Source organism: Macaca fascicularis, chromosome 14 (genome assembly GCF_037993035.2).
Source record: "Macaca fascicularis isolate 582-1 chromosome 14, T2T-MFA8v1.1".
Classification (NCBI taxonomy): Eukaryota; Metazoa; Chordata; class Mammalia; order Primates; family Cercopithecidae; genus Macaca; species Macaca fascicularis.
This window is the reverse complement of record NC_088388.1, coordinates 47,668,967-47,696,691: the sequence shown is the minus strand read 5'-3', so window position 1 is coordinate 47,696,691 and position 27,725 is coordinate 47,668,967. Positions and strand designations below refer to the sequence as shown.

General features: G+C 39.3%; 1 protein-coding gene across 6 annotated transcripts; it reads right to left on the bottom strand.

Annotated features, from left to right (window-relative positions):
* Positions 1-1,192: 1,192 nt before the first annotated feature.
* On the bottom strand, positions 1,193-27,725 carry SAAL1 (serum amyloid A like 1). 6 transcript variants are annotated; one of them, XM_074014108.1, is made up of 12 exons: positions 27,553-27,725; positions 24,573-24,686; positions 17,744-17,827; positions 13,215-13,294; positions 11,391-11,450; positions 11,135-11,276; positions 10,286-10,466; positions 8,080-8,162; positions 7,804-7,992; positions 4,469-4,665; positions 2,263-2,355; positions 1,193-1,341 (listed from the first exon to the last, which is right to left on the bottom strand). In XM_074014108.1, the coding sequence occupies exons 6-12, from the start codon at positions 11,151-11,153 to the stop codon at positions 1,249-1,251; spliced, it is 855 nt and encodes a 284-aa protein (XP_073870209.1). In that variant the 5' UTR covers positions 11,154-11,276; positions 11,391-11,450; positions 13,215-13,294; positions 17,744-17,827; positions 24,573-24,686; positions 27,553-27,725; the 3' UTR covers positions 1,193-1,248. The 6 variants fall into 6 exon arrangements, with proteins under 6 accessions (XP_073870209.1, XP_005578524.3, XP_005578525.3 ...); XM_005578467.4 differs by having other exon boundaries at positions 11,135-11,250; XM_005578468.4 differs by having other exon boundaries at positions 4,469-4,662; positions 11,135-11,250.

Sequence of the window (27,725 nt, the reverse complement as noted above, 5' to 3'; positions counted from 1 at the left end):
ATACAGTGTAGTATATATACATAAACCTACCAATGAGGTTTCACCTGCTAAGATTTACTTTTATGTTCCAGTTCTTTTCAGCAGTGACACTTCCAACCCTAAACCTACCTCCAAACTAGAAATTGTATTATCTCTTACCAATAAGATTATTCTATGTTTTATCACCAAAAACCTCTCAAGGAAAGAAAACAAAGTATGAGGCAAGACCAATGCTTTAAAGCCAAAAAACTGATAAAAACTGGGAAGAGGCTATACCAAAAGTGAGGTTTAGAAAGCTGGCTTTGCTATTCATAACAGATATTTTCTTAAAATCTATTAAAAAGCACCTCCTCACCCAGCCAAACACACGTAAAGACTTGGTAGGAAAAAGCCCCTTCTCTCCCTTTTCCTTCCTGAATGTGGATAAGGCCCAGAGATGGCACAGCCCCCTTAACCGCAAGACAATAAACATGAACACACCTGGCAGACCATGTGAAGGGTGAAAGGAGCCACCTCATCACGTCTGGATTTTTGCATAAGGTTCCTGAGAGAGATCAGATTCAGCTACGATAGGAGGGTTTCTGTTACTGCGGCTGAATATACTTATAGTTGATACAAAGACGTAATTCTCACTTAAAAAAATCTAATTAGGCCGGGCACGGTGGCTCATGCCTGTAATCCCAGCACTTTGGGAGGCCAAGGTGGGCAGATCACAAGGTCAGGAGATAGAGACTATCCTGGCTAACATGGTGAAACTCCGTCTCTACTAAAAATACAAAAAATTAGCCGGGTGTGGTGGCGGGCACCTGTGGTCCCAGCTACTCGGGAGACTGAGGCAGGAAAATGGCGTGAACCCAGGAGGTGGAGCTTGCAGTGAGTCGAGATCACACCACTGCACTCTAGCCTGAGCAACAGAGTGAGACTCCATCTCAAAAAACAAAACAAAACAAAACAAAAACCAAATTAACAGCTAGGAAGAAAATCGACACTGATCTCTCACATATCCTAAGAACCTCAATGATAAGCTTACATTTTTGTTTTCCTCAACTGAGAATGATAAATATCACATAATATAAAAAGAGGGGTGACAGGGGTGAAACTCCAGATTCCAAAGTCAAAAAAAGTGAGACAAGTCTAGGACAGAAAAACGTAACACCAGACAATTACGGTCTAATAGGGCTTTAGCTAATATTTCCAATAAGTCAATTTCAACTGTCAGTGAGAAAAATAAAGTTTATTTCTTATGCAGAAGTAATTCCAATTCAGGTTTTAAGTCTGAACCTTCAAACTTGGGAAGCTTTTTTCCAAGTCATCAGCAAGCGCCTTATCAACTTCACGTAGGATTTTAATAAAATCTTCCACCTATGAGTCAAACAAACAAAATCAAACACAGAAGAGAAAAACGTGGTTTAAGGTACTGATTGCTCTACCTGTGGTTTCTAAATGGGCCAATGGAAAAGAAATGCTGGCAGATCTCCAGATGACAGTAACAGTACTTCCTAAGCAGTCTTCTAAATCATTCTCAAGGAAATGACTATTCTTTCCCATTCCGTTTTACCCTTAAGCTAGTACTTCTCCCGCTGCCTCCTCTTTACAGTCTGTTCCCACATTCTGTCCTTCATTTTCCCGAAAAAGTTCTTATTGTGAAATCTGATTCTAATGGTAGGAAATGTGATGTCATTTGAAGAACCATAAAAACCTACTGCCTATTCCCAAGAATCTGATTTTGGTTTAATACAGATGCTACCTACTTCATAACAGAAAGGAGTACTATAGATTCAGAGCTGAATTTTTCCTCTTAGAATTGTTACTCCCAATAGTAGTACAAATTTTCCAGTAGTCATCCTTTTTTCCCCCAACCTTTATTGTAGACTCAGGGGGATCTAAATGTTTCTATGTGCAGGTTTGGTACAAAGGTGTATCACATGATGCTGAAGTCTGAGGCACAGATGAACCTGTCACCCAGGCAGTGAGCTTAGTACCCAATAGGTAGTTTTTCAGCCCTTGCCCTCCCTCTCTTTTTCCCCCTCCTCCTGTAGTCTCCAGTGTCTACTTTTCCCATTTTTATGTCCATGGTATCCAATGGTTTTAGCTCCCACTTCTAAGTGAGAACATATGGTATTTGGTTTTCTGTTTCCAGCAGTCATCTATCTGACAAAGGCATTAAGTCATATAAATTGTATATACTATAATTTTTGACAATGACTTCGAAATCAAGTGCTTACTTGAAAACATTTAGTAATCCTACAAAACTTGGCCGCCTATACATTTACCCATACTCACCACAGGGCTATAGAAAGGAAGAAGGTTTTGAAATGCAGAGGAACACTTCTGTTTGCTCAATTGGCCTTCCTTTACTCCCTGAGCCACCGTCTCCTAAAACAACAACATTTAATGTCAAAAAAGGGAAATTTTTTCAAGCTTTAACTAGTGAATAAAAACAAATTAGGATATTCAATTCCCTCCTGACTTCATAGGCATTTCAAATGTCCCAACTGAACCCACCGACATCAAGGAGGCTTATGTAACCCAAACGTGTTCTCCACTGTCGTCTTTATTTTAGTGAAGGACACCACCATCCACCCTGCTACACAGACTATAAACTTGGAACACAGTGAAGACTTTTCCCTCCCCTCTCCTGCTGACCCCTCCCGGCAAGTGCTCAATTCTATTCTACCAAATCTCTCTTATCCCATCCCTCCTCTCCATTCAAACTTCCATTGTTTAGGCTGCCATCCTTTTTCAGATTATTCTTGAAGATTACCAACCGCAAGAGCCTATTAGTTGATCTCCTGCCCTCCAGCCTCAACTCTCTCTACTCCTTCCTCTCTATTGCTTTTGGAGTAATCTTTCTAAATTGATCTTATCACTTGGTGCTTAAAAGAAAAAAAATCTTTAGTAGCTCCTCAGTTTCTTCAAGATTAAGTCCAAATCCCCTAAACATGGCATATAAAAATTTGCATGACATAGCCCTAGTGTATCCTCAGCTCACCTTTCTTTGATGTTCCTACTACTTAAAAGTAGGTGCTCCAAAAAACAAAAGCAACAGCAAAGAATGGGAAAAAATACATGTGATAAATATGGAAAAGATGCATTATTACCCAAGAAATTCATACAAATGGATAAATTATAAAAAAGGATAAATTTTAATTGGATAATTAAAAATTATTATCCAATTAATTATCCAATTAATAATTATTTAATTATCCAATAATTAAAAATTATCCAATTAAATCAAATGGATAAATTATAAATGGATAAATTTATAATCAAAATGGATAAATTATAAAAAAGTAGGAAACAAAATATACGACATCCAAATATTTCAATCTCATTAATTTAAAAATGCAAATCAAAATAAGACATAATTTATTACCTGAACTTTGACATAAAAATTATAATACCCAATAATAAGGGTCAAGGAAAAACCAACATTTCACATGTAAATAGTATTTTGACAAAATATGGCCATTATGCCTTAGCCATCTTCACATTTATAATGTTGAATCCAGTAATTTAAATTCTGTAAAACCTGCTGAGGTAATAACCCCAAATCTGGAAAATACAAATAGGGAAAAGGGAAGCAAGACAACTAATAAAAAAAAAATCACCAGAATAAGAGAAACCTTTTGTTTCATTTTGTTTTTTGAGATAGGGTCTCACTTTGTCACTCAGGTTGGAGTGCAATCCTTCCATCCCTGCCTCCCAAGTAGCTGGGATCACAGGCATGTGCCACCATACCCGGCTAATTTTTGTATTTTTTGTAGAGATGAGGTTTTGCCATGTTGCCCAAACTGGTCTCAAACTCCTGGGCTCAAGTGATCCACCTGCCTCAGCCTCCCAAGTGCTGGGATTATGGGCGCCTGGCCAAGAGAAACTTCTTAAGGAATACTCTTTAAAAAATTCAGTGGGTATGAATAAATATATTCTTCACACCTATATTTGTAGCATTTTATATTCATGATACAACATATTCATAACATATTCATAATATATTTCTTTCCAAATATATGGATAGAAAAAAATATGGTCAAAGGAGGAATGTTAATAACCACTGAACATATTCAGGGAGAATATTCCTTAAGAGAAGTTTGCAGTAAATTTTGAAAACTGATTATTTGGTAAATTAGGTTTAAACTGGCTCTCAGTAAAAAGTCTTTCATCTAGAATCAAGAAAAATGCTTATAATATAGTGTTAAGGGAAAACAGTATTGTCTATAAAAATTGCATATGCTGGGTTAAAGTATAGGAAAAATGCATTTATAAAAATACATGCATGCAAACATATGCATATGTTTGTCATACATAAATATACCAAACCACATCAGCTAGCGGTTTTTAAGATTATAAACTCATGGTGATATTAAGATTTTACTTTATTTTCCCAAAATATATATTACTTTCATATTAAAAAAACAGTAATAAAGTTGGAGAGTTAAGCAACCCACACTTTCTTTTGTTCATGACATCATCAATACTTCTTTCCTACCTTTGTTAATGCCTGAAAAATATTAGAAAGAAATTCACATAAAATATCCTTTAAGATTTTCAAGTGGAAATCATCTTGGGTTAAATCAGTCTTTTTAGTTTCTCCTGTGTTAGACTCTGCCGAGTTCTCTGGTTTTTTCTGACACTGTTCCATATTTTGTAAGACCCGAATGAGGCTGTCAATTAGAGGAAGATCTACTGTATAAACAAATCAAGAAACATTGAATTGGCCAGTTAAGTTTGGTTTTTCATTCATATGTATTGAATTAGTGCTAGACATTATTATTTTGGGTACTACAGATACAGTGGTAACATCAGCAAGATGTCAGCCTGTAAGAGGCTTACATTTTTATACTTTCAAATAAGTAAATATAATAGACTATTTTAGGTTTTGGTTAGGTTCTATGAAGGAAATAAAAGAGGAATATAGCAGTCTAGCAGGGCAAGCTCTCTGACAAGGTGACATTGAGTTGAGAACTAAAGCAATGAAGACTCAGCAATCAAATGAGCCTAGGAGGCCAGGGGTGGTAGCTCACGCTTGCAATCTCAGCACTTTGAGAGGCCAAGATGGGCGGGTAGCTTGAGCCCAGGAGTTCGAGACCAGCCTGAGCAACATGGCGAAACCGTGTCTTTACAAAAAGTATACAAAAATTAGCTCATGAGAGTTTTCTACCACTACCACTGTTAACATCTTGGTCCAAATTATAACATTTCTTGCTATGAGTTAATTATCAAGAATCTCTAAAAGCCTCCTAACTCATCTCCCTTTTGTACCAGATTCCTACATTTCTCATCAAAACAGCAGCCTATTAAAGTCAGCTCATGTGTATTCAACTTCTGCTTAAAACTCACCATGATTCCCTACCTCATTTAGAGGAAAAGGCAAAATTAGGCCCTCCATACTCTACCTCTTTGGCTCCATGTGCTACTTTGCTAAATCCACCCCAGCCACATGGAATCTCACTGTTCCCCCTCAAATATACCAGGCATACTTCTGGTTGAGGGCTTTTACACTTTCTATTCCCTCTGTCTGGAATGTTCTTCTCCCCAAGTATGCACATGACTCCTCCATTCTCTCCCTAAGGACTGTACTCAATGCCACCTTCTCAATGAGGTAACATATTCATAAATGAAGATCTTTAAAATGTTCAATATTCTTTTTTTATTAAAAAGTCTTAATAAAATAGAAACAGATTAATATTTCCTTAAATGGTAAGATATATATCTTATTTTTAGGGGGGCAAGGGGGTGCAGAGTCTTGTTCTGTTGCCCAGGCTGGAGTGCAAAGGCGTCATTTCGACTCACTGCAGCCTCTGCCTCCCAGGTTCAAGCAAATCTCCTGCCTCAGCCTTCCGAGTAGCTGAGATTACAGGCGCATGCCACCAAACCTGGCTAATTTTTGTATTTTTAGCAGAGACAGGGTTTCACCATGTTGGCCAGGCTGACTTTGAACTCCTGACCTCAGGTAATCTGCCCACCTCAGCCACCCAAAGTGCTGGGATTATAGGTGTGAGACACCGCACCTGGTTGTAAAACATGTATCTTATACCCAATAATGCTTAACAGTGGAACTCTAGGATTATTTCTAATAAAATCAGGAAGAAGGTAAGGATGTTTTCTACCATCGCTATTATTTTACACCAGAGATTCTAGGCAACCCAGAAAGATAAGAATAAACCAGAGATAGACAAGTGATAAAATATATCTAATTTAAGCCAAAGCACTATCACATAAAGCCCAAAGATTATTACTGGAATGACTACTAAAAATAGTAAGAATCTGGTAAGGTTACAGGATGCAAAGTTAATATACAGAAATCAATAGCCTTCATATATTCCAACAACAATAATCAGTGGAAGAAAATATGTCATAGACAATAGTAAACCCAAAAGATAAAATATCTAGGAATGAAACTAGTAAGAAATATCCAAGATCTATATGAAGAAACCATTACTGAGGGACACACAAAAGACCTGAACAAATGAAAGGGCATAACATATTCTTAGATATTCTATAAAGTTAACACGATGTCAATAAAAATATCAGAAAGTTTTTGTTTTTGGAACTTAAAGTTAGTGATAAGAATAGTTAAAAACATTCTGAAAACTTAGAATGAAGAGGAATTCGCCTTATTAAGTATTAAAACATAAAACCTTAATATTTAAAAACACTATGGCTACTAATATATGAACATAGTAATGGAACTGAATAGAATATATAGGGGAATTTAAAAAATAATGATGAAATTTCAAATCAGTGTGGGTAAGCTGGATTACTCACTAAATGATGTTGAGATAACTGGGTAGCCCTCTGGAAAAGAAATTGATACCACTAGTACCAAAGTTATTAAAGGGGGAAAAAAGAATTAAAGTCACACTTCACATGTGACACCAGAATAAATTCTAAATGAATCATGAATTTAATTGTGGTCATAAAAATCATTCTGTGAAAGACTATGTGTTTACATAGGAAAATATTCATTTTATATTTCTAAATGAAATGTCGGCTAAAAAGCAGAATTAAATATATGTGCATGTGTTGGATGATAAGATTACAGACATCATGTTTCCTTGATATTTTTTATCAATTTTTAGGCAGGGTGCTGAGGCTCATGCCTGTAATCCCAGCACTCTGGAAGGCAAGGCAGGAGGGTCATTTGAGCCCAGGAGTTTGTGACAAGCCTGGGCAAGATTGTAAGACCCTGTCTCTATAAAAAATTTAAAAACTAGCCAGGTGTGGTGTCATGTGGCTGTAGTACCAGCTACTCAGAAGGCTGAGGTGAGACAATCACCTGAGCCCAGGAATTCAAGGTTGCAGTGAGCTATGATCCTGCCATGGCACTATAGCCTGGGCGACAAAATAAGACTCTGTCTTTAAAATAAGTAAATAGGCCAGGCGGGGTGGCTCACACCTGTAATCCCAGCACTCTGGGAGGCCGAGGCGGGTGGATCACCTGAGCTCAGGAGTTCCAGCCCAGCCTGGCCAACATGGTGAAACGCTGTCTCTACTGAAACAATACAAAAATTAGCTGGGCACAGTGGTATGTGGCTGTAATCCTAGCTACTTGGGAGGCTGAGGCACGAGAATCACTTGAATCCAGGAGGCAAAGGTTTCAGTGAGCCAAGATCGTACCACCGCACTCCAGCCTGGGCAGCAGAGCAAGACTCTGTTTCCAAAAAATAAAAATAAATAAAAAGTAAAATAAGTAAATAAATACAATAATAAAATAAATTTTGAAGTTTAGCATATTTTTATAACTAGGGAAATGAAAGCGTTTTTTAAAAGGGAGAAATCAATGAAATGAAAAACAATATGAGCCTAGGAAATTGTACTTGCCTTTTTCTATCTTTAGATACTCTTGCTCAGTCTGTGAGGCATAAATGGCAGACAACACTGAAAAAACAGAGGCTAGCACTGTTTTCTGTTCTTGAAGAATGATGGGTGGATCATCAGACTGGCAGAATTCATGGCAGACCAGGTCAAAAAGTAAATTCCAAATGTCTTTTCCAGTGTCAGGACAATGTACTTAATAAAGACAACAAATAAAGCAGTACTTTAAAATCAGCAAACAATTAAATGAGTAACTGTAGCGCTTCCGATAAACCATCTTACCAATTGCTTGAATTCCATCATCCACTGTAGTAAGCAGTTGTAAAATATGCATGTAAACATCAAGCCATTCTGGATTTTCAGAACTAAACAGGAAAAGTAAAAGCACTGAATCAACGTTACTGTCCAGGGGATTCCAATCATTCATCCATTCAATAAATATCTATTACTCTGCCAGCCACTGTTCAAGGTGCTGAGGATAAAACAAGGAAAGGAACGAAGGCTCTGTGCTCGTTAGAGCTTTTATATTCTAATAGGGGAAACAGCAAAAAATAAACATTATATAAAATAATCAACACACACAGGACAAGAAGTAAAAAAATCTTTTTGGCTCTATCTCATAAAAGCAACAATGCAGAAACCTGCTAGTTGATACTTTATCATTTTGGTTTGCTTGAATAATCAGAACAAAAAAATGACTGCGATTTTTATAGTATGAACGTAAGGTCCACTGCACCATGCATCAACAAAAATGATGTTCTGAAAACGTCTCAGGATTATCCTAGCCCCCTAGCTGAGAATACTAAAAGCATATAAGTCTAATTCTTATGATCAACCATTTGGATTCTCAAAAATCTAAATAGTTTGGAAACTCAAAATCTTAGTTCTTCAACCAAGCAAGTGAAAAGACAGTGAACAATTAAAACAATGGTTTGGCAAATGTTTATTTAAGTACTTACAAATTAAATTTCAGGCACTATGTTAGGAGTTGAGAAAACAGATGTATAAGATGTTATCCCTACCTTCATAAAGTTTATACTTTAAAAAGAAAGAAGATTGCTAGCGGGGTAATTACAATAACGTGGTATGAATGTAACACTATAGGGCTAGGAGCCACTATATAGCAAGGAGACTCAGTTTGCAGGGTCAGGGGAGGTACCTTAAGAAAAATGATGTTTACACAGAAACATGAAGGGGCAAAGAAGTATGTGAGGTGGAGGAAACATACTGTGCAAAGGCCTGGAGACAAGAGAGCTGGTTCAGTTGAAGAAGTGAAGCAAACTTCACATGACTGAAACGCAGAGTACAAGGAATAAGGATAGTACTACTGGGCCTATAAGCTGCACTTTATTTTTCTGAGAATTTTTCATTTATTTCATTCTTTTTCCCCCTATTTTATTTATTTATATTTTGGATTCAGAAGGTACATGTTGGGGGTTGTTACATGCATGGTGCTGAGGTTTGGGAATATGGATGGTCCCATCACCCCGGTGATGTACACAGTACCCAAGCTGTGTTTGTGTTTGTTTTTGTTTTTTTCTGGACCTTATCCTAAGGAAGGTAACTGAAAAGACTGAAGCATGAGAGTGAGACGAGTACGTACTTTGCAAAAACAGCTTTAAAGTCTAGGCTTGGGAAAAGCAAGCATAGAGGCAGCGAATTCAAGTAAAAGAATGTGGCAGTTCTCCAGATGAGAGACAATAATGGCTTGACTGGCATGGATGGAATCCCAGAAAAAGTCAGGAATAAGGGTTGGGAGTTGACTACAATGGGAAAATACTGGGGCAGGAAAGATTCTGTAATGGCTTCTCCATTTCTTCTATATTATCCAAACAGGACAGTGATTACATCATTTACTGAGATTGAGAATACTGATGAAGCAGGTTTAGGGAAAGATGATGAATTTAATCCTCACTTGGATAAAGGACACAAAATTAATAGGTTTGATGTGGCTTACTCAGCACTAAGAATGCACTAAGCAAATCACTAAGCAGATCAATTTAAAAATTAATTTTCTAGTGATTAGCAATAAACAGTTTTAATGACCTATAAGGCTTAGTAATCACTCTTGACAAGACATCAGAGTCCCAAAATCAGTCACTTATTGAAGACTGGCATATAAACACAAGGAGCAAAAAAAAAAAAGATGTGCAACGTTAATTAAGAAGTTGTTAAATGTTCAACGTAAAAGCACAAGAAAATGTTTTCTCTTTGGTTTAAATTACATAAAATATGATAAGACAGAAACCACAGTTAATGTTGAATAACAGCCTATAGCTAAATGATAATGTAACAGGAAGTTTGTAACCACTATCATTCTTATAAAAAGCATACAGGTTGCATCACAAATATTAGTAGTGAATTAACGTAACAAGGAGTGACTGTGTACTTTATTCTGTTGTAAGGAATCTAAGAAGACTTTTATATCTGAGAATACTTCTATCAATTGCATTTTCCCAGAGCACTTTGCACGAAAGAGCTCACCTACCGTACTTGTTTGGCAGCTTCGAGTATACAGGGCACGAGCCGAAACACTGGCTGCTCTTCAGACTCTTCCTGGGGTTGGTCCAGAGGCTGAGTAGCCCCATTTCTGACCCATTCCAACATTAGTTTCTCATCCAAATCAAAGAGCTTGTCTACAACCTCCCCCACCTTCACCAGCAAGTCAACTGCAGAGAATAAAACAAAGATTGAAATAAAAACAAATTGCTAAAAGCAATAGGGTTAAGCAAAATTCCTACAGCTATTCTAACAAAACCAAACCTTGCCAAAGCAGTACTTATTCTAAAGGGTGATTTACTTATCTCACATGTTTAAATTTGCGTATTTTTCCTCATTTTTAAATGAGGAATTCATCAGTGTCCCAGGAATTTAAGAAATTTTATATCTTCAATCAAAAAACTTTCTCCAAAAAACAAACAAAAAGCTGGGCATGGTGGCTTACACCTGTAATCCCAACACTTTTGGGAGGCCAAGGCTAGATGACTGCTTGAACACATGAGTTCGAAACCAGCCTGGGCAAGAAAGTGAGACTCCAGCTCTACAAAAAATTTTAAAATGAGCTGAGCATGGCGGTGCACAACGATAGTCCCAGCTATTGGGGAGATTAACAGAAGGATACCTTGAGCCTAGGAGTTTGAGGCTGTAGTGGGCTATGATCACACTACTGCACTCCAACCTGGGTGACAGAGCAAGATTCTGTCTCAAACTAACAAACTTTATTACCTTGCACCCAAGGCTTTTTTCAAAAAGGTGACTTCTAGAAATAGTTACATGGTTTCCTAAAAATTAAATAAAATTTAAAACTTTTTTTTTTCTAGACTACATGATGACTTACCATTTGTTGAACTTGACATAATGAAGCAAATGCTATCATAAATCGCTGAATGTTCCCGGATCCTTTCAACCCAAACACTGGCCACTTCTGCCTGGGAAAGGCAAGTAAGCAACAACCTACATGGTAAACGTGGGTTGAATTTCTACTTTTCAAAAAAAAATAAAACAGTAAAGGAAATTCGAAAATAAAAAATTAGCTTTTTTTCTTAGCTACTCTTATGAGTAACCTTATAGAATTCATGAAAGGAAAAGCATACCTGCTTGTTTCCAGCAGAGTAGGTGGGTCTGAATCATACAAACAGTGCAATAATACCTGCCTACAAAAACAAAGAAGTTAACCGATATGCCTCACTTCTTGCATTTAAAATATCCGAGTTTTCATTTAAGTTTTTTAACATCTTTATTGTGAAATACAGCATGTATTCAGAAAAGCCCAAAAGATACAAATCTATAGTTAATAAATAATTATAAAGCAAACACTCGTGTTTCCAAGAAACAGAACAGAGCTGCATCTCAGTAGTCACCATGTGTCCATTCCAAATCACAATTCTCTTTCCCACCTAGAAATGATGACCATTCTGATTTTTCCAGCAATTATTTCTTTACTTTGCTCTATAGTTTTATTATTTTATATATTTTGGTGTTGCTTTATACTGCAGGTAAAAGGATTAAGAGGACATGCTGAATAAATAGACATAATCTGGGAGGTTATTCGGATTCATGAAGATGGTCAAGGAGGGGAGACAACATATGAAATAAATTATATTATACTTATTCTTTTGAGTCTTCATTTATTTGCTGGAAACTATACATGTAAGATCCACCCATGTTGTTTCTTTAGCTGTTATTCTTTGACAGATTGTTGCAGAGTACTCCATTGTGTGAAAATAACACAATTTATTTTTCCAGACTACTGCTGATGGCCATTTGCGTTGATTCTAATTTGGGGCTATTTCAAGTAATCCTCCTATAATATTTGTAAGAGTTATCCTGATGCACATGTGCACAGTTTCTCTTACCATATATGCCCACTATGAGCTGGTCACAGCACATGCATATGTTCCAACGTGACCAGATAACGCCCAACTATTCTAAAGTGGTTCAACAAATTTATATCCCATCAGCAAAATAACTTGCACCATACTAATATTAAGATAAGCATTTACTTGAATTTATAATATTTGTTAACATTTCTCATTCCTGGAGTTTTGATAGAGAACATTATAGAGACCAAACATAATCCTAAGTCATTTGCTCCATGGATGACTGTAAATTACTGAGGAATAAATACTCTGAACTAGGATCTTAAAGTCCCTCCACAACTAGGAGTTATCTCTTTCTGAGAAACCCAGGTACTTGAATCCTGTGATAAAACCCTCACGGCCCCAGCTCTGACAAAAACTGCCTAGAACAGTTTTCTTAACCTATTTGGGTACAAATTTTTTTGAGATTCTGATTAACAGCCATGAACCCTTTGCCTAGAAAACTAATACACCCACAAAATTTAGCATATAATTTCAGGGTGTTCTCAGAACACAGTAACCAAACTTGGGTTTCCTCCGTTAAAAAACCTTCTGCCCAGAACTTTACACATGGAGAAGAGAAGTAGCCTCGAAGCAGAAATCTGAGTCTTTTCATCACAGAGGCAACTCTTTATCTTCTAGTTTGTTGGCAAGTCTTATCCTCTAAGTCAGAGCTCTCAGGGTGACATTATTCAACAAATCTAGTTTCTGCAGACTCCAGCTGAGTCACTGGATTCTCTGCACCTAAAATGTTTTGGATTCCAGTTGGCTGCACCATCTCCAAGTTTTGTCCCACTGGTTCTTCCCCTATCTGGCTTACTGCCACCAGCTGACAATTCAGGTTCCTTTGCTACTGAAGAAAACAGGTTTAAATCCTGAATTATTTCAGTACCTCCTGAAGAAGCCCCTAGCTACCATCAACACACAATGAAGTTCCTAGAGAGTATTCATCAAGACAAAGAAAAGACTGTCTTTCAGATTTGCTACTTTTCCTAAGACAAATTTCCTTAAGGATATAAAAGAATATGTTTAAAAACATGATTATATAGTAAGACTTACCCAAGATTTTTATCACTGCTGATGGACACACATATCTCCTGGAAACAGGCCATATTACCTAAAATTCCCACACAGATTTCCTGCCAAATCAAATTTTACAAGTCACAATGGCTCTGAGATGAAAGACATAAACAAAAATATCAACTTGAACAAAAACTTTCACTGAGCCAACTTTTGGGGTAAGGCAGAGGGGAGGCAGGATAAAGAAATACATATACTGCCTGTACCCTAACTTTGACAAGCTTACAGTATTTGAGAAGGGATGAAAGACATAAGAACAAGAAAGGGCAAAGGCAGGAGCTATGGAAGAAGAACTCCTATCGATAAAACGAGTGTTAAATGATTGATAGTATTGAGATACGCAAACAAAAAGACAGACATTCAAATAAGGGGACAGTATCAGCAAAGGCAGGAAGGGAATCATGTATGTGGCGAAGACGGTAGACAATAAAGTACTCCGGTTGTGGCACAAAGTGGGTGAACAGCATGAGGTAAATACCGCAGGTATAAAGGACTGAGATTAAGGGCTCTGAATGCCATGCTGAAGAATTAGATTTAATCTGGGAAGTTATTTGGAATCATGAAGATGCTCAAGGAGGGGAGACAACATACTGAAACAGTATCTTAGAAAGATTATTCTGGTGGCAAAATGCATAATGAATTAGTGTAGCCCCTCTTTATCCACGGTATCAGTTACCCATGGTCAACCTTGGTATAAAAGTACTAAATGGGAAGGTCCAGAAATAAACAATTCATGTTTTAAATTGCATGCCTTTCTGAGTAGCACAATGAAATCTTGCACCGTCTCACCTGGGATGTAACTCATTCTTTTGTTCAACATATCCACACTGTATACGCTGCCTGCCCATTAGTTACTTAGTAGCCATTTGGCTATCAGATCGACCATCATGGTATCTCACAGGGCTTGTGTTCATGTCACCCTTATTTTACTTAATAATGGCCCCAAAGCACAAGAGTAGCGATGCTGGCCATTTGGATATGTCAAGGAGCCACCATTAAGTGCTTTCTTTACATGAAAAGGTGAAAGTTCTTGACTTCATAAGAAAAACATACAAAAATGTATGCTGAGGTTGCTTAGGATCTCTAAGAACAAATCTATCCATGAAATTGTGAAGAAGGAAAAGGAAATTTGTGCATATTATAAATAGGGTTCAGTTCTATTCTTTGATTTTAGGCACTAGGGGCCTTGGAATGTATCTCCCAAGGATAAGGGGAGACTAGTGCATAGGGAAAAGAAGTTGAAAAGAATTTAAGAATCTATCTCAGTAATAGTTAATTAATATGTAATAACATTTATTACCACTCATTATGGCCAGGCATTACTCTAAGCATTTTCCGTGTATAATTTCATATAATAACTTGGGTGAAAGGTACTAATAGTATCCCCATTTTTTCAGATGAGGAAACTAAGGCACAGAGAAGTTAAGCTACTTGCCTAAGATCTTGAGATCTCCAACTAGAACATGGCAGAGCTCCAGAGCTTGAGCATTTAACCACTATTCCAAACTGCACCTCAGTTATCAAGACGCAAGAGGAGGAGGGCCCTCAGGCATGGAAAAGGATGAAGCTGAGGAAGACTCTCAAGGTGAAAGCAAAATAATCCAATGTGAGGATGAGGGAGAAAGCAGCTGAACCTGACTCCTAGCTTTCAAGTTGCCTCATTTTCTCAGTCAGTGATATTGGTCCCATTGACAGGAAAACTAAAAAAGAAAGTGCATAAAAGGCTACAATGAGTTCAGATGGTACGGTGTTTCCAAGCTGGCTGGAATGTAACAATCACTCAGGGAGCTTGTTAAAAATACAGATTTCCAAATCTCATCTCAGATCTACTGAATTATAATTTTCAGGGTACAGCCTGGAAAGCTATTGTTTACCCAGCATATACCAGGTGACTTTTATGATCAGATAAGCGTGACCATAAATCACTGAGGACATACACAATTCAGGGTTAGAGAGCACAGCTGACCCTTGAACAACACAGGTTTCAATGTGTGGGTCCACTTAGAGGTGGATTTTTTCTAACCAAACTTGGAATGAAAATACAGTGTCCTCAAGATGCAAAACCTGCGTAATATGCAGAGCTGACTTTTCATACACACAGGTTCCACAGAGCTGACTGCAGAATTGAGTATGTGCGGATTTCAGTATGGGGGAATGTCTTGCAACCATCCCCCGTGTATACCAAGGGACAACTGTACAGCATGCAAGCAGAGAATGCCTGAAGAAAGTTGGAGATGTGACATCAGTTATCAGAAGGGAAGTCAAGGCTTTGCTCCTACAGGCGAGTTGCAACTTAAAGGTGTAAAGAAAACACATAAGTTCACTAGGAAAATGAATATAATGAGAGCAAAGGATCAGGCCTACACCTTACAAAAAGTCCATATTCGGGACAGTATAAAAAAGGAAGAAAGAAAAAAGCCAATGAAAGGTGAGAGAGGAGTGACTCAAGAGGTCAGAGACGACAGTGAGATGACACAGGAGCTACAGAAATGAAGTTTCAAAAAAATGTGGGTGGTCAAATGTTGGGAAAAGATTAAGAGTGAGTAGGGGCAGGAAAAAACCACATACATTTCCCTTATAAACTAAAGAGGGAATAACTGAACTTCCAATCAAAGATCAAGTTTTTCTGTCTTGGCTGCTCACTGGAATCACCTGGGGAACTTTAAAAGCTGGCCAAAGTCTCACACTTGGAGATTCTGCTTTAACTCATCTAGGGTATGGCCTGACTCAAGATTTTCAAAAGTTCCCCAGGGCAAAGCTTCTCAGAGTCTGGCAATGCTCCAGAGCACCAGCGTCACCTGGGAACATATTAGGAATCCTGGACCTACTGGACTAGAAACTCTGGAGGGGGGCTTGGCGATTAGTGATGCGGGGACATGCTTAAGTTTGACAGCCCATGTCCCAGGTGATTCTAACATGCAGCCAAGGCTGAGAATCACTGTGGCAGCAGACAGTGGCCAGCGGATATATACAACAATATGACTAAATCCTAAAAGGTGCCATTCCTGACATAAGCTTATTCTTTATACACTAGTAGTGAGTAAATATATTTAAGACAGAAAAACTCAGTACAAAAATAGCATAATTGTCAAATCTTACATTAATATAAGGAACCAAGGAAAAAATGGTTAATCAGGCCCTAATTCAGACAGAACATTCTACTTAAATAAGAATTTTAATTCAACATTCAATTTGTAACAACACACTACGGAATTCTCCATTTTATAATCTGAAAGAGAGGAAATACAGTACAGTGGTTATACTGGAGTCAGGCCTAGGCTGAAATCTCAGCTCCATTCTTTCCTAGTTGTGTGACCTGAACACGTATCTTCACCCAAGATCTAGTTCTTTAAAAGTATACCTCTTGGTAGTAAGACCAGGTATTCAGTAAACAGCAGTTTTTCATAATTATAATTATTGAACAGATATTTACTAATCCGTGTATGCACAGCACATGGCAATTTAATTGGCAATAAAGCACAGTACACTGTACAGTATATAAAGTCCTCTCCTTTAGTCTTTATCTATTGTTCTTGGCAGTTTACTAACAGCAATGACCACTGAAAGCTTACTTACTTACTTGGGAAGGTGTGGAAGGAAAAGTACCACTGTGAATAACAGATGCAAATACTAAGAGGGGACAGAAGGCACCCAAAGGGAGGCACGGAGACAGCGTGAGACAGGGAGTAGAAAGGCCTGGCTAAATCAGAAGGGTTACCTGGTTATCCAGATTTTATGCTGGAAAGATGAGTTAGGTTCAGAGAGTAGAAGTCTTGAGCAGCAGGCTGAGTTTAGAATAGTTTTCAAACAATGGTGGATTTTGTCAGTAAAAAAGAGCAATCCACTGAAACATGGGAGGCCCGGGTTCTGCTCCTTGCTCTGATACATACTAGCAGCATAACAGTGGTTATGCCTAACTCGTCTCCACAGCTGTTAAATGAAAGTGCTAATTTCCCTGGTCCAGCCTGAATCTATAATTCTATGATTCTAATAATTTTAAATTATTAAATTATTAATAATTTAATATTTTAAATTATTACAGGCATGTAGCTCATGCTTATAATCCCAGCACTTTGGGAGGCCAAGGTGGGAGGATCACTTGAGGCCAGGAGTTCAAGACCACCCTGAGCAACATAAGGAGACCCCTGTCTTCACAAAATAAAAATGAAAATTAGCTGGGTGTGGTGGCTTACACCTGTAGTCCCAGTTACTTGGGAGGCTGAGGTGGGAGGGTCCCTTGAGCCCAGGAAGTCAAGACTGCAGTAAGCTGTGCTCATGCCACTGTACTCTAAGCCTTGGAGACATAGTGAGACCCTGTCTCAAAAATAAAATAAAAAAAATTTAAATAGCAAATTACCTAGGACCTGGCAATGTTCAATTAACATCTACAGGCTGATTTGTTGATTTACAGTCAGTAAGAAAATCAAAGTGAGAAAAATAAATGACCATCCAGCACTATCTGTTCTTATTGCTTCAAAGAAGAAGGCTTTAGAAATGCACATACTTACTCTTAATCGAGGACACTTGGACTTGGCCAGTACTCCCATGAATATATCAGGAGCATTAAATTCTTGGAGAAATAAAGCCACATCCTGAAAAGAAAAATGATTATTGGCGTGGATACTGAATATTCTTCCCCTAAACCCCAAAGCTTAGGCAACCATAAAATTCTATATTAAAATGAGAATTTTAGGCCAGGCGCGGTGGCTCACACCTGCAATCCTAGCACTTTGGGAGGCCAAGGCTGGCAGAGTGCCTGAGCTCAGGAGTTCACGACCAGCCTGGGCAACACGGTGAAACTCCGTCTCTACTAAAAATACAAAAAAACTAGCTGGGTGTGGCAGCGAGCACCTGTAGTCCCAGCTACTCAGGAGGCTGAGGCAGGTGAATCGCTTGAACCCGGGAGGTGGAGGTTGCAGTGAGGTGAGATTGCGCCACTGCACTCCAGCCTGGGCGACAGAGCAAGACTCTGTCTCCAAAAAACATTAAAAAATAAAATAAAATTAGAATTTTAGACACAAGGAAAAAAAAAAAACAGGCTTAGGAAATGTGTCAACAGACAAAAGTGATACTAGAGAGTCTTTATGATAACTGGTCCCAGACAATGGAACAATTTTGTAAACAAATCTAAACTACCTACAATACTCCGGAGGATTATCCCACTCTTTTCTGCCCCGAATCTATTTACCTTAATAATGTTTCTGCCCACTAGGAATTCTCATTAAACACATTCAAACACATTTGGTGATTACCTATCAAGTATTAAGCTAGAAGTGGGGGACAAGGGAAAAAAGCAACACGCTGGGCACAGTGGCTCACACCTGTAATCCTAACACTTTGGGAGGCTGGTTAGAAAGCTGAGGTTGGTGGATCACTTGAGCCCAGGAGTTTGAGACCAGCTTGGGCAAACATGGTGAAAACCCATATCCACAAAATACAAAAATTAGCCAGGTGTGGTGGCACATGCCTGCAGTCCCAGCTACTTGGGAGGCTGAGGTGGGAGGATCACTTGAGCCTGGGGGGGTCGAGGTTGCAGTGAGCCATGACTTTGCCACTGTACTCCAGCCTGGGCAACACAGTGAGAATAAAAGAGTAAAACTTGGCTGGGAGAGGTGGCTCATGCCTGTAATCCTAATACTTTGGGAGGCCAGGGCAGGCAGATCATTTGAGCCCAGGAGTTCGAGACCAGCCTAAGCAAACATAGTGAAACACCATCTCTACAGAAAATACAAAAATTAGGGGGGCATGGTGGTATACCATCTGTAGTCCCAGCTACTCAGGAGGCTGAGGTGGAAGGATTGCTTGAATCCGTGAGGCACAGGTTGCAGTAAGCTGAGATATCGCCATTGCACTCCAGCCTGTGCAACAGAGTGAGACTTTGTCACAAACAAAAACAAAATTACTTCTTGTCCTCCAAGAGCTTAAAACACAGTAGGGGAAAGAAGTCAAGAACTGCTATAGGGTCCTGTCCAAAACCAGAACTTGTGTTTTCAAAATCATCAACAGAACAAAAATTCTGATGACAATGTAACTGTGGTAGCCTCATAACTTCTTCCTAGAGAGTCTGCCACAGTGCCTAAAGGGGTATAACATACAGGTGACATGTGAGTGGACATGTGGCCCCAAATGGGCCAAATCTCACCTAGGAATGTAAGACATAAAAGCTAAGTCAGTTTGTTTGGGGATCTGCAATGTAAAATATATAAATAAAATTAAGTTTCTGGCTGTCTATTGCTTCAGATTTTCACTAAATTTGAGGTGTATATTTGAGAAGCTTTAACTTAAAATATAAGCTGCATGCATTAAAGGGCCCTGGAACACCTCAAAGAGAGAGGCAATTATTCTCCACAGCAACTGAAACCAGTAACCTGCCAGACAATTGACTGGGAGAGACACACTCTACTTACTAAAAGACCATGGCCAGAGAAAATGATATTTTCAAAGATACACTCTAAACTGAAAGTCCTAACAGCAGATTCTCTTCACTGTAAGTGATCAAGCTGTCTGTCCTGTGGGCAATTCTTTGTCACAGGCAGAAATTTTTAAATTTAATGGTAATTCCTGGAGTAGCACAAGGGTGGCCTAACAATATCAATACCAACAGTAATAAAATTAACTTCATTGAAAAAGTATTAAATGCCAGGCACAGTGAAGTGGCTTGCATGCTATCTCATTTAATTCTCAAAACAACTCTATCAACTAGTTAACATTATTAGTCCCATTACACTCATAAGCAAACTGAAGTTTAAAAAGTTCAGCAACCTGCCCAAGATCATACAGTCTCAGTAGAGCAAAGGTAGGATTTGAACCCACATGAGTCTGACTTGAGCCTATGGTCTTGCTTTTTAAAAGAGATGGGGGTCTTGCTTTCCTGTCCATACTGCAGCAGTGGCTATTCACAGATTCACAGGCATTATCATAACTCACTGCAGCCTCCAACCACTGGGCTCAAGTGATCCTCCTGCCTCAGCCTTCCAAATAACTGGGAATATAGGCAAGTACCCAGCGAGACTATGTTTTTTTGTTGTTGTTTTTTTTTTTTTTTTTTTTTTTTTGAGACGGAGTCTCGCTTTTCACCCAGGCTGGAGTGCAGTGGCCGGATCGCAGCTCACTGCAAGCTCCGCCTCTCGGGTTTACACCATTCTCCTGCCTCAGCCTCCCCAGTAGCTGGGACTACAGGCGCCCGCCACCTCGCCCGGCTAGTTTTTTGTGTTTTTAGTAGAGAAGGGGTTTCACCGGGTTAGCCAGGATGGTCTCTATCTCCTGACCTCGTCATCCGCCTGTCTCAGCCTCCCAAAGTGCTGGGATTACAGGCTTGAGCCACTGCGCCCGGCGAGACCATGTTCTTAACCACCACAACATGCTACCTCTCAGGTATTCATCTATTCATTCACTACTCCCCAGATATTTTCTGAAAAACCTAATAGGCACTGTTTTAGGTTCTGGGAACACATCGGTGAACAAGCTAAATAAGGACTCAGTCCCAAGGAATTTTCTTTCTAAAGAAATGAACAAACAATAAATATATAAACAATTGAACTACACAATTTCTAAATGCTACAAAGAAAATAAGATGGTATGTGCTAGAAACCCAGATAAAGGGGGCTACTTTAGACATGACATTGAAGAAGGTATTTCAGAAGGGGTGACATTGTGCTTTGATGAGAAAGAATTTAAATCCATCAGAGGACACATGTAAAAGAGTGAAGCAATTCTATGGGAACACTGAAATAAGAGAGGTTAATTCTGACTGGAGTGTCTGGGGTGGCATCACAGAAGAGGTGACACTGAAGCTGGGCCATAAACAGTGAGACGGATTTTGCCAGCTGGAAGCCATTCTAAACAGAGAGGCATGAATAGTACCCATGGACAAGTGAAAGTGCAGGAAGTATCTATCTGGAGGTCTCTGGTCCTCACACACTGAATTCGTGGTTACAGAGCAATAAGAGACAAGGCTGAGATATAAACTCACGAGACTTTGCACCAGGGACTTCAACGATCAGTGGAGAGCTTAGCTCTGAGTGGTGCCTCAAGGGCACCTCTTGTAAGGGAGCAAAAGGAGGCCAAAGAACATGACTTTGCCCCGCACCAATAACCTCCTTCAAACAGCAGCACTGTTTTCTCAATTTTAAAACTGAGATTTTCACCCTAAGAGTTCATTTAAAACATAGGTTTTATTTCTTTTTTAAAAAATGTAACCATAATTTATCAATAATTGTAGAAAAGTAGATCTGAACAATACTCTCAACCAACCTGATCTGACATTGGTAATAAGATACTCGACCCAGCAACAGCAGAACACACATGCTTTCTAAGTGAACATGTCTTTTAAGTGAACATGTCTTTTAAGTGAACATGTCTTTTAAGTGATAGTAAAGACAAAGTAAAGACAAAGATAGATTGGTAAGGACAGACCATATTCTGGGCTATAAAACAAGTCTCAACACATTTAAAAGGATTCAGTGTTCAACGACCATAGCAACAGAAAGATAACTGAAACATTCCCAAATATTTGAATCTTATGTATGAACCAAAGAACAAGTAAAGAATATTAGAAAGTATTCTGAACTTCTGTGGGCATGGTGGCTCATGCCTGTAATCCCAGTACTTTGGGAGGCCGGGGCAGGCAGATCACTTGAGGCCAGGAGTTCAAGACCAGCCTGGCCAACATGGCAAAACCCCATCTCTACAAAAAGTACACAGCACGACTCTGTCTCAAAAAAAATTGTTAACACAGCATATCAGAATTTGTGGAATACTGGTAAAGCATAAATATTTAGGGAAAATTTTACAGTGCTAGATGTCTATCTTTAAAAAGAAAGATTTCAAAGTATAAAGTATGTGGACAACAGATTTTTGACAAAGATGCAAAAGCAATTAGTGGAGAAAGGATCATCTTTTCAACAAATGAACTAGAACAATTGAATATCCATAGGCAAAAAAAATAAACTTCAACCCATCCTTGCACTATGCATTATACAAAAATCAACTCAAAATGGATCACAGACTTCTATGTAAAACCTAAAATTATAAAACTTTTAGAAGAAAATGTAAGAAAACAACATAATTAAAAAACAGGCAGAAGATTCAAACAGGTACGTCACCAAAAAAGATACACGGAGTACAAATAAACACATGAAAAGATACTCATCATTAGGAATTAAGGAAGTCCAAATTATAATCACAATGAGCTATCACTACACACTTATTAGCATGGCTAAAATTAAGAAGACTGACCATACTAAGTGTTGATGAGGATGAGGAGAAGCTGGACCTGGAATTATGTCTCACACACTGCTTGTGGTTATGTAAAACGGTAAAAACTGTTTAGGAAAACAATTTGAAAGTTTCTTAAAAAGTTAAGCATACACTTACCATATGATCCAGTCAGGCCACTTGATATGGTTTGGCTCTGTGTTCCCTGCTAAATCTCACCTTGATTTGCAATCCCCATTGTCCGCATGTATCAAGGGCAAGACTAGGTGGAGGTAAGTGAATCATGGGGGCGGTTTCCCCCATGCTGTTCTCATGATAATAAGTGAGTCTCATGAGATCTGATAGTTTTATAAGCATCTGGCATTTCCCCTGCTCACACTTCTCCTTCCTGCCACCATGTGAAGAAGGTGCCTGCTTCCCCTTCCCCTTCTGCCATGATTGTAAGTTTCCTGAGGCCTCCCCAGCCATGCTGAACTGAGAGTCAATTAAACCTCTTTCCTTTATAAATTACCCAATCTCAGGTATTTCCCTATAGCAGCGTGAGAATGAACTAATACACCACTCTAGGTATTCATCCAAGGAAAAGAAAAGTATATGTCCATACACACTTGTATACAAAAGTTCACAACAGCTTTATCTGTAATAAACCTTAAACAACTCCAACATTCATCAACAGGTAAAAAATAAATTGTGGTATATACATATAATGGAACACGATTCAGCAATAAAAAAAAATAAGCCATTGATATACACAACATGGATGATTCTCAAAATTACGCCGCATAAAAGAGCCAGACCAAAAAAAGAATATGAGCACATTTATATAAAACTCTAGAATACACACTAATCTGTAGTGACAAAAAGCAGATCAGCGGTTGCCTGGAGAGGATGGAGGAAGGCAGAGGCAAGAGGAAGAGAGGACCAAGGACCATAAAGAAACTTTTAGGGGTGATGGATATGCTCTCTATCCCGATTACAGTGACAGTTTCATCTGCGTACACATTGTCAAAGTTTATTGGCTGGGTGTGGTGACGCACACCTATAATCCCAGCACTTTGGGAGGCCAAGGCGGGTGGATCATTTGAGGTCAGCAGTTCGAGACTAGCCTTGCCAACAGGGTGAAACCCTGTCTCTACCAAAAATACAAAAATTCGCCGGGATTGGTGCACGCCTGTACTCCCAGCTACTCTGGAGGCCATGGCAGGAGAATCACTTGAACCCTGGAGGCGGAGGTTGCAGTGAGCTGAGATCGCACCACTGCACTCCCGCCTGGGTGATAGAGACTCCATCTCCAAAAAAAAAATTATCAGTGTCAATGATACTTCAAAACAATAGGCAGTTTTTTTTTGTGTTAACTATACCTCAATAAAGTTTTAAATAAAATGACTGAAACAATGAATAGCCATTGACAATTTTTAAGAAAATGAGTACAATTAAGTCCGTATTTCTGGGAAAAAAGGTAACAGGGGTGGCAATGTAGAGGACAGAAGGGAGGTGAAAGAGACTAAAACAAGGATTTTAATCAGGAAGCTACCGCAAAAGTCCAGGCAATAAAACAAGAGAGATCACATAGGCCATTTAATCTCTTTTGGCCTCTATTTTCTTAACTGTAAAATAAGAGTACTACCTACATCACAGGGTTATTGTGAAGATCAAATAGAATACTATACATGAAAATGCTTTTGAGCTATAGAACAAAATACAGATATTAACAATGATTAATATTGCAGCTATAGACATATTATTTATTGTCCTTTCCTTCTAATACTATCATGGTATATTAGTGGTCTTCTAACTCCTAACCTGCTCTCAAATATATGGCCAGAGTTCCCTTTAGGTAGGTAAGTATCAGAACTTTCCTGGCCTCCACGTGTGTAGGAATACATTCATAAGAGCTATGTATTTAGTCCGAATCTATTGAGAGCTCAGATCCTCCAGCCTCAAAGACAGAAGTTTAGCACTATAGCTCATAGGATCTCATTCCCTGTATCATATATGAGTGTGATTACAGACAGGAGATAAAGCCTTTCCCCAGAGTGAAGGACTGAACCGTTTTTAAAACATCCATCCACCATCTCCTCACCCAACAGTCTTTTCAGAGTTTTGTTTCCAGCCTCATACCTCATCCATTGACATATCCCATACTCTGCAAATTTCATTCTCCATTTCTTCATCAAGCTCCGTCTGCTGCTCCTCATCATCTGAGTTAGATTTGGTGTTTTCAGGGCTAACAATCTTCAGAAACACAAAGAAAGAAAACATGAATAAAAGTTGTCTACAATACTAACCAGGCACCCAAATACAGCAGGTGATCGAATAACATTTCCTTGTAACGTTGATGAGAAAAAAAATATTTGATTCCTGGCCAGGGCCACCGTCTGTGTGGAGTTTGCATGTTCTTCCCATGTGTGCATGAGTCTGTTCCAGATACTTCAGTTTCCTCCCACATCCCCCAAATTTGCACATTAGCATAACTGGTGTGTCTAAATGGTCCCGATCTGAGTGAGTGTGGGTGTGTGTGTACCTGTGATGGGATGGCATCCTGTCCAGGGCTGGTTTCTGCCTTGCACCTTGAGCTGCTGGTTTAGGCTCCAGCCACCCTCAACTCTGAACCAGAGCAATTGGGTTGGGAAATGGATGAATACAAATTATTATAAAACAAAAATCTGTAAAGAAGACAATAATCATGGAGATGTACGACAATAATTATGTGGTAGGAATGTGCTCAGTAAGCCTGCCTTATTTTTTTGTTTTTGGACTGTACGGTAGTAAGAGGTGGTCATTTTTGCTTTGTAAACATTTATTCCTTGATTTAACATAATCAAAGAATAAAAGTTGTAGTGATAATCACTACAACCACCATCACTCACTAACTCACCAAAATTAGGTAAATAGTTCTTGTTTTTATTAACCTTTCTTAAATGTATTTATAGCTCACATTTATTTCAATATTTAATACTAGACATGTTTTGGGTCCTCATTTAGAAGTTTGGTGATGTTCTTCTGTCCAGAAATATGCCACAGGAACTTAACTCTTGTTTATATCAATTAGCTATGTAAAATTGGTTTCATTATCAGTAATTTTGCTTCAAGTCACAATTTCCAAGAACCTACTGATGTTAAGTGAGGACTTACTTTAATAATAACCCATAATTGTTTAGAAGACACAAAGAAGCTACCAGCAAAGTATCTTCTCTTGCAAAAATCTTCTTTTAAAAACTTAGTGCCTTGGGTAGATCTATTCTTTCAACATTCACAAAGTAAATACTGTTGCTAGGCACTGGGGTAGATATACAAAGACGAGTTAGATATAATCCCTTACTTTTAAGATTTTTTTTTTTTTTAACTTTTAGGATCTAGTGGGGAAAGACATGTAAAGGGATAGTCATATTAGAAAAGGCAAAGTGGGCAGGGCGTGGTGGCTCAAGCCTGTAATCCCAGCACTTTGGGAGGCCGAGACGGGCAGATCACGAGGTCAGGAAATCGAGACCATCCTGGCTAACACGGTGAAACCCCGTCTCTACTAAAAAAAAATACAAAAAACTAGCCAGGCGAGGTGGCGGGCGCCTGTAGTCCCAGCTACTGGGGAGGCTGAGGCAGGAGAATGGCGTGAACCCGGGAGGCGGAGCTTGCAGTGAGCTGATATCCGGCCACTGCACTCCAGCCTGGGCGACAGAGCGAGACTCCGTCTCAAAAAAAAAAAAAGAAAAAAAAAAGGCAAAGTGATTCAAATGAATTGTGGACAAAAAATTGTGGTAGCAAAAATGATGGACCAATGACCTATTCCTGGGAGAAGATGGGGAACTTTCTCTTAGGTGTTGATATTTAAGCTAAATTTTAAAGGAAGAATAGTAGTTTGTCATGTGAAGAAGGAGAGAAGTGAGTATTCAGAGGAAAGTACAAGAGTTCAGAGTTGAGAGAGGGCCTAGCATGTTTGGGGATGGTGAACAGTTCGCTGTTGATGGAACATAGTGTATCACGAGAAGATGAGGCTGGAAAACGTATACACAGCCCTGGATCCCAAGCTTCAAGAAATATGCATTTTTCTCCTATGCAAAGGGAACTAAGCAGTGTCATGAATAGCGATGTCTTTAAAGATTATTCTGGCAGCTGTGTAGAAAATTAACTGGAGAGGATAGAGAAGAGAAGCAGAGGAACCAATGAGGGAAACATGGGGAGAAGAAAACCCACATTTACTGACAGCCTCCTATAAGTCAAACACCATGCTAAGCACTCTATGGCCATTATAATCTCACTTAACCTACACAATGACCCTATATATAATAATATAAATATTATAATCCCATTTTATAGAAATTAAGAGAGAAATAGAGGTTCTGAGCCGTTAGGTGACCTGCAGCTAGTGGGTAATGAAGCTGTGTTTTTTGTTTTTTTGAGACAGGGTCTCCCTCTGTCCCCCAGCCTGGAGTGCAGTAGCCGGATCACAGCTCACTGCAGCCTCCAACTCCAGGCTCAAACGATCCTCCAGCCTCAGCCTCCTGAGTAGCTGGGACTACAGGTGTGCACCATCACGACCGGCTTTTTTTAAGTTTGTAGAAACCAGTTCTATGTTGCCCAGGCTGGTCTCGAACTCCTGGCTCAAGCGATCTTTCCGCCTCGGCCTCCCAAAGTGTTGGGATTACAGACGTGACCCATCGCGCCTAGTCAGAAGCCACGTTTTTTATATAAAAGTTGTATAACCCTAAAATCACCATTTATTATATTACAACTATAGTCCATGAAATATATAAACTAAGGACCTGGGCTTCAGAAATGACAGTGGGGATGGGGAGCAAAACCCGAGCAATGCAGTTACACGATCGTGTATTTTTGGAGAACTTGCGAAACTACAATAGAACCCCAAGTATTCCAGCATCCCTAACATTATACTTCCCTTTGTGTCGAGAGACCCCGAGGGGCCCCAGATAGTTCTGGGGTCCGCAGCGGCCGGCGAAACGCAACAAGCGAGGTCCCGCAGCGCACGCCTGGGGAGGGGTCTTTGTGGGGATGGCGGCTCCCGGAGCAGGAGGAGCCGCCAGAGGCGGAGCCCGGGTGCCTGGGGGATGTGGGAAGAGCCCACGCGTGGCGCGAGTTTCCACACCTGGATGAGTCCGCTGAGGACGCCGAAGAGCCAGTGTTTGCTGTAAACCGTGCTCCCTATGCAGTCTCCACCGGCCACCTCCTCCTCCTCCTGGTCGCGACCCGGAGGCGGCGGCGAGGGGTTGCGATCCATGACTTTGCCGCGTCCCGCGCTCGAAGGCCGTGCCGGAAGCT

Coding starts and splice junctions, on each gene's coding strand:
- SAAL1 (XM_005578467.4), bottom strand. CDS start 27,684: ATGGATCGCAACCCCTCGCCGCCGCCTCCGGGTCGCGACCAGGAGGAG. Junction 24,687..27,552: donor TCCTCAGCGGACTCATCCAG/GTGTGGAAACTC, acceptor GTGTTTCTGAAG/ATTGTTAGCCCTGAAAACAC. Junction 13,295..17,743: donor CCAAGTGTCCTCGATTAAGA/GTAAGTATGTGC, acceptor TTGATTTGGCAG/GAAATCTGTGTGGGAATTTT.